General features: G+C 35.0%; 1 protein-coding gene and 2 pseudogenes across 1 annotated transcript in view; all 3 read right to left on the reverse strand.

Moving 5' to 3' along the window:
* Positions 1-413, reverse strand: part of LOC104788379 — a 2,289-nt gene extending 1,876 nt beyond the window's left edge. Inside the window, exons 1-2 of the mRNA XM_010514128.2 lie at positions 303-413; positions 65-158 (exon numbers count right to left, since the gene is read on the reverse strand). Of these exons, the coding sequence (XP_010512430.1) occupies positions 65-134 (70 nt within the window). The 5' untranslated portion in view covers positions 135-158; positions 303-413. The remainder of the gene's footprint in view (positions 1-64; positions 159-302) is intronic.
* On the reverse strand, positions 3,287-4,815 carry LOC109132956 (annotated as a pseudogene).
* On the reverse strand, positions 5,396-6,772 carry LOC104789813 (annotated as a pseudogene).

Here is an 8,076-nt window from a genome sequence, read left to right on the forward strand (position 1 = left end):
TAGAGTGAAAAAAAAAAGAGAGAGAGAGAGAGGGGGGGAGAGAGAGAAAAGAAGGAAACTTTACCCAGGAATCGTTTGATTCCGAATCGATCAGTGGAGCTGGAAATAATTTTTTGAATCGACCTAAACATCATGCTTTGAACAATCGAATACTTTCCCTGCATGATCGAATCATAATCAGACTCAGGAACAGATCGAAACCCAAAAGCAAAGATGACAAAAAATCAAAGAAATTGATCGAAACCCAAACGCAAATTAAGATGACAAAAAATCAAAGAAATTGAGATCGAGACCGAGCTTACACGATGGATGTGAAATGTAATCACCGACTAGAGCTGTTAGCTTACACGATCGGAGTTGTAAAAGATGAAACGAAACTTAATAATTAGAAATTTAATCGATACAAAGTTAAAGGAATTGGAAAAGAGGAACGATGGTGAAAATGCGAGGACTGAGTATATATCGACGAGAGAACCACACAGTGCACATGTTGCATGAGTACGCTGAAATTGACTATATTAGCCTCGCTCGCAACCGCCATAACACTCACTGGACATGGGTCCCACAATATCTTTTTTTTTGCCTCTTTCCTCCCTCTTTATTCTATTTGTCAACCCAGGGTGACGGATATTGCAATATAAATAAAAATATTGTCCTTATCATTGAAAAGAAAAAAGAGTTTTTAATCATATATGTTTTGTAGAAACACTTCTGGAAGTTTTGGCGAAAAAAAAAAATATGGGCGAGAAATTCTTAAAATTTTCTCATTTAAAGTTTTAATTAAAAATGATATATATAGTCTGACATCAACTAAAATTTCCATATATTACCTCTGTTCCTAAAAAATATTTTATGTTTTGAGATTTTTTCTTTCTTTCTATATATATGCTTGATTTCCTACAACTTTTAATTAATTAATGTTAATATGTTGTCAACATCATCACTGAACTTTTAAAGTATAGATTTCTTATGGGTAGGAATTGCATTAAATAAGAATAATCATATATATGTGGTACTCGACGATCTTTCTAAGAAATTTTCAGGTTACATATATATAATGATGTTACATGTGGAGGTCGACTTGATTTTATTTATCTTTTTTTTTTTTTTGTCCAACGAACTTTAGAAGATTCATCATCTTAGGCAGAGTTTGATTTGAAGCTAAACCATTTGCTATTAAGAATCTCTTCTTGTTCATTGCAGATTTCAACACGTACTCTTCTTCCTCTGAATCTTCAACTTCTTCTTCTCTCTTCAAGAACTCTTTGAACCACATCGCTGACATTTTTGGAAACCGTTTTAGTCCGTTGTAGAATCAGCCCGTATCGGACTCCAAAACCTGCGTTCCATTCACAGTTGTCTAATAACGACCATGCAAAGTATCCTTCGACTTCAACCCCATCCTCCCTGAGCAACACAACAGTTATCATCATCATCAATAAGAAACTAAGTAGGGTTTCAACACAATACAGTTTCTTGTGAGCCAAGAAAACTGAATGGGGTATTTTCGTTTAAAGATTACACTTACTGGATGGCTTGTTGGAATGCTTTGGAGATGTTTCTCGTGGTACTTTGTCCTTTGGAGATCCATCAAATTAGAAAGTTTCGGTTTGTTCTCGTAATCTATATCACAGAGCCCTGAACAATTTTAACCAAAAAGTTAGTAAACTAATATAACCTAACCTATATAAAGTTGAGTAATAAACTTTTTGAAAGACCTTATGATAAATTGTATTACCTTTCTCGGTGATCATAAATTATATATATTGTAGGTATAGAATTGGTCCCATTCTGAGCCACCTCTCGCACCCAATGTGTCTTATGCTTTGTTTTCTTCTGTAGCAATAGAAATTGAAAACTTGTGAGAAAAGAAACCGGTAGCAAAATGATTGGAACCAAAAGAACGAATACAAAGCCTAAAATGATATGAGTATTATGGGATTCCGCTTACTCCTCCATTCAATGCGTGCGTCTGATCTCCAATTAGGGGTGTCATGGTTCACTTCAGCAATACTTTTCACGTAGAAAGCAGTATAATAATTCACTCCAATTAACGAAGTCATCAAAAGATCCTCGCAGCTTCTTGGATTGGGGTTGCGGTAAATGTAGGTAATCTTTTTCCAATCGATTTTTCCATGACTTCAGGGTAATCTCTCCGTACACCGTAGGGTCCATTTGCCTCTTCATTTAAGATACAGCAAAAATGTTAGAAAATCAACAAAACATGTGGTTTTCCCTTATATGTTATAAAGAAATCCGCTCACCAGCCAAACATTAAACTCCATAGCTCGGTCACATGCTTCTTTATCATCAGGGTCGCTCGAGTCATAAGGCTCAAACCATACGGGGCAATGAGCGATACCAATCTTGCCATCTTTAACACTTTGATTCAAAAAAAGACGCTATGAATAGATATATAATAAAATTTGTCCACAAAGACATATATGAGTGCTTATCAAAAGAAACCAACTTTTGTTTTCCCTTACTTTTGGACTGTTCATTAAGACTTCAACGGCTTCTGCGTGAGCCAGAAGTAGGTTGTGACTAACAGTGTAAACCTCGAGGTCAGATTTTCCAGCAACCGCGCTGCGTCGTTCATGTATTTGGAGGCACTCGTCCGGGAGCTTTTCCTCCCGTGTCGTAACCACCAATACTATAGACCCATGGCTCGTTTAGTTGTGACCCACAATTTTACACGGGTACTCAAATTCTTCGAAACACAAGGTCGCAAAATCTTTGAAGTCATCACCGAAAGATGGTTTATGCATGCAAATGTTAGATTCATTGATCCGAACGTTAGAGTCAAATTATATTAATTCATCTTCAAGTGCTTGAGGAGTATCCCAATGAAACAAAGTAGCTAGAGGTGTGATTCCTGTTCATACATATATATGAAATATCAAAATATTTTAGAATATGCATGTAAATAAAGAAGATTAGGTCTTATATATAAGATAGATTAGTTAACTTAGCTACCGTTAGCGAGGAGTTTCGTCGATGAAATAATTAGTCTGTCTGCACTAGTTTTTGTTTTAGAAAACTCGAGAATATATTTCCAAAAAGATCTTTTAAACACTATGATTTACCATTTTCTGTAATGTGCAAGACGGGATAACTGTATTTGAATTTTGCATGTAGTAGGAGATTACGAATACCCTCGGGATAAATGAAAAGCCAATCCGACCCAGCCTGAAATAAATCATAGATTATATACGTCACACATTAATAGCTAAATAAGTAGTTATAACTTGTATATAGTTTTTTCAATGATTTAACTAAAACTATTATGAAATAGGGAGACTGGTGACTAAACAAAGCTTAATAGAGAGAGAGAGAGAGTAGCACCTTGCCACATCCAGGAGCAGGCGGATGCAAACGAAGACTCTCTTTCACAACTGCTTGTAAATAAGGTAGTTTAACGATATCCAGTTCTTGGACGGTGCTGTTTAGCCCTATCACTTGTCTTATCTCTTCTTGAGCTTTCACCATCATCTTAGGGTTTTGAAGTAACTCCGCCATAGCCCACTCCACCGCACTCGAACTCGTGTCTACTCCCGCCAGAAACAAGTCCTATCAAACATATTAAATTTTAATTAAGAACATGTATATAGAAGCCATGCAGTTTGGTATGTATTGTACCAAGACTCACGAGAAGCAGATGTTTGATATCATTATCATCGAGTTCTGACTTCTCGTCTTGAGCAATATCCAAAAGAGAATTTAACATATCATTGTTGTTTTTCCAAGCATTTTTTATGCTCTCTTTGTGTCGATGAATCCTTGAAAAACCCTAAACAATTTGTGCATAAGTAGCCTCGCTTCTTTTCTAGCTCCTTGCAAGTCAAGAAATCCAAGAAAAGGGAAGGAATCAGCGAGGTTTGGTTTTCCGGCGATCTCCATCATCCGAATCACCACGTTATGGAAATCGTGAGATGTCTCCGAGACCGAGTCATGATCAAAGTTTGCCAGGTTTGTGGAAAACAGAGCGTTGGAGATTATATTGAGTGATGTAATGAATGATGCTCGAGAGATGTTCACAGCTTCTCTTCTCTCGCTGCATTTGTTAACGAAGCTCAGATTTGGTAACTTGAATATTCGTTTTTAAAGATTTTAACTGAATCATTAAATATTTCTTTTAAAAGATTATCTGTTAAGATCAATCTCGGTAATTAAGGAAATATCCGAATTTTTGGTAATTAAAATTTATGGTTTTCATTTAAATACCTTAAAGGAAAATGAAATCAGAGTGTTTGTCTATAACGAATAACTGGGATCTTAAATAACTAATCTTGAATGAAATAATATACTGGATCCGAAAAATATTATTCTGAAGTACAAACAGATCCGCGGGTTTTTTTCCTTCTGTAGTCGGATATGTAAGGATCCGCGTCTCGACCCGGCAATTTTTTAAGTGATCGACCGAGGGTATTTTCGTCATTTAAAGAAATCGAGACTATAGGTTAATTAGATTAAATTTTGTGATTCTCTAATCATTTTTAATGAAAAACCTACCAAAACCAAGTCATGGTCCATTTTTTACTCTAGAGAATACTTCTGCTTTAATAGTATAGACTAGAAAGGGAAATTCATTTTTAAAGCCGCAAAGAACCATTAATTCTTTTTTATTGAAAATACTTTGCTTTGCTTTAAATCTTTTTGACAAATCAAATGTTCTTACTAGATAAAATCTATTGAAATAGTTTTTTTTGACATGAAATTGTTTACACCAATTAAATTTTTTTATATACGAACCAAGTCATAAAAATACGAATAACATAGCCCACTATTGGGACCTTTCAGATTTTGGCTAGCCATCTTTTTTTGGTGCATTCAAAATTTTAGAGTCTCTACGTTGAAATATTCAGAATTTTAAGCCATTCTAGTCATCGAAACTTCTGTTAATTCAGAATTTTGGAGTTTCATCCATAGATTATTTTAAATGTGATTATAAATTTGATAACAACTATGTCAAACTGGAATATATTTTTTTCCAAGTCACGTCACGTGAATCGTCGAATCATCGAATCATCGAAACGTTTGTTTTATTTTTTTGTTTTTTTTTGTTAAATCATCGAAACGTTTGTTGCTTCGTTAATTGATCAATCTGGTCCATGTGTTTCTCTGCTCATGTTTCAATTTCGACCACATGTTGTTATAGTGTTTTTTTTTTTATCTTTTAAACATCAGTTTTTAGTGGTCTATAAGGGCATGTGCAGCGGTGTGGGACAAATTTTTGTCCTTTAATTATATTAATCTTATTTTTAGAGTTTCTTAAGTTTGATAGTAGCATTAGTGTCCCTCAACAATTGGTCCTTTAGAAAAAATAATAGTATTTTAAATTAAAAAAATTAATTATTTAAATTAATAATGTTAAAATCTTGAGTAATGACAACAACACTCATAAAAGTCAAGAGAAGGAGCAAAACAACAACAAACAATGTCTGCTTCCAAGTTCCAACAATCTAAAACAGGTAAGTTCAATTCAAACAGAATCATGAACTATGGATGTTGTTCGAAACAAACAGAATCTTTCAATCTGAATTAGAGCAAAAGAGATCAATTTTGAATCGGATTTACAAAGAGATATAATTATATAGTATAAGCCTTTCAAGTTTGGATCTGTACAATAGGTGAAAATGTCACAAAGCGGATTACAAACACAAATATCAGCTGTGCCGTGTAATGAAAAAAACATATATGGTATCAACAGAGAACGAACCTGTTAGGTACCCGTAGATTGAAGATTTCAGATATTCATACTCCTTTGCAAGACCATAAACAGTAGCCACAGGGACAACTACATTGTCAATCATCCAATCCTAACAAAACCAAACCACCAAACCAAATTATTTCCTCAAAGTATAACTAGCAAAAAATCACACATCACAGTCTGTATAGTAAAAACAAGCACCTGCATAAACGTAGTAACGGATTGGTTGCTCTTATTGAAATCAAGTATGGAAACTCTTGAACCTGAAAACCAACAGGAGGCAACAACTAAGCATAGCACAAAAACCTTTGCTAAAAAAATCAAATATACAAAGAGCATCACCTTCAATCCACCTAATAAACACATTGAAAAACGTATATCAGTTTTTGAGTCATTCATCAAGAGATGTTAGAACACAAACAACAAGCATGATTTTACCAGTTCTCACTCTATACACTTGTAACAAGACCTTGCTTTAAGATTCTGTTTAGTTGCTGCAACAGCTAGTTGTTCACATGAGAAATCCAAACCCATCACCTATAATAAATATTACCAAGTCTTTAAAACAAATCCACATTTCAAGAACACAAACCAGACTAAGTAAGAAACACAAACCTTGCCAGTTGAACCAACTTTCTCATACAAGAGAAACGCTAAATTACCACTTCCACAACACAAATCAAGAACGTTATCTCCTGATTTTGCTCTAGTTTTTCAAATTAAAACAACCCAAAATCAGGAATTTGAGAAGAGTAATTAAACACAGAACACAGACACAAAAAAAAGAGAGATATATAGAAAACTATCTCACCCACTCCATTCCAAATTCGATGCTGGCCTAAGCTTAAGAGATCATTCAACTACAAAACCCATTTAAGAACGCTATAATTTTGAAAAGCTTAAAGATGAGAGAAGGAGATAAGACCAAAGGAAGGGATAGATTCAAACGTTATCGTAAACTGGAGCAATGCGGTTGAATAGAACCCAGCGTTCGTTCGAGCATTTAACCACTGTTCTCTGCCGACAACGGAAATTAACCGCAGATCGATTCGTCTGACGAAATTAACGGATGCTTTCGCCGGCAAAACAAGTCGCCGTCGAGAGAGATAGGGAGAGAAGAGAGAAAGTCGAGAAAAAAAATGATCTGGAACATTTGATTTTTTTCCTTTCCCCTACCCAAAAAAAAAAAAAAAAAACTCTCAACGCCAGCCACGTGTACGGACGGACGGAGTAAACAACGTCCTATAATAAGGAACGTATCTTCCATAAATATAACATTTACCTTTAAATTAAATCCCTTAATTACGAAGGACGGTCCATAAGACCACCGATGCACATGCCCTAAGACCGCTCATGATTTTTCTTTTACGTCAATATTTGAACATACTGTATATGGAAAATTTTGAACAAAACATATATTTAAATCACAATATATATTATATATGATTAATACAGAGTTTTCAAATTTTTAGCCATTACCTATATATGTGCTTCTCTTCTGAAAGACTACTAATCGATTCCCCTATTTTGTAACAATAAAATCTTCTTTAGCACATACGTCAACACTTTGACCGTTTATAAGATACATGGATGGAGATATATGTAAGGGGGAATAATTTGGAAAATATGATTTTTTGACAAAATTCTTTTAGATGCTTCACAGTTGTAATCATGACTCGTATCTTAAGTTTCTCCAGAACTGTTTCCTTTTGAATGAATCATTGATATCCTTGTGTTCAGACACAAACATATTTCGTTGATTGCAATGCCGAGAACCTAACCGCTCATATTGTTTCCTTTTAAATGAATCACTCAACTGTTTCCTCTTGAATGAATCACTCACATTTCGTTAATTGCAATGCCGAGAACCTAACCGCTGAATCTTTCTCCGGTAGAGCTCTCTTACCAGCAGTGTCCCACGGAACGGAAGGTTCTCCCCGCCAAAGAACTCCCTTCGATATGGTGACCTCGCCCGTTAGGTACAACCGACTGCGGATGAAGCACCATGCATGGACCGCGAGTAGATCTCACGGTGCACGTAGTTGTGATCATCATACATGCATGCTCGTGAGCTTCAAACGAAATAATGCATCATACAGTATGATTTTTGGGAGCTTCAAACATTTCATCATCATCATCATCAATGTTGTCTTAAAACCATCATAACACCTGACCTGAGCCGTAGAATGATGTAGTAGAACTCCTTCGAAGAAAACGTACGTACCTGAGCTGGAATTAATATAGCTCCTGAAAAATAATGTGAATATAAAAATTAATTAAATAACAACGATAAAATATGATATTTACTTGAATTCTCTCTAGTGGGTCTGGCCACAATAGCCAAAAAAAAAAAAAAAAAAAAAAAA

Source organism: Camelina sativa, chromosome 5, assembly GCF_000633955.1.
Source record: "Camelina sativa cultivar DH55 chromosome 5, Cs, whole genome shotgun sequence".
In the NCBI taxonomy this organism is placed as follows: domain Eukaryota; kingdom Viridiplantae; phylum Streptophyta; class Magnoliopsida; order Brassicales; family Brassicaceae; genus Camelina; species Camelina sativa.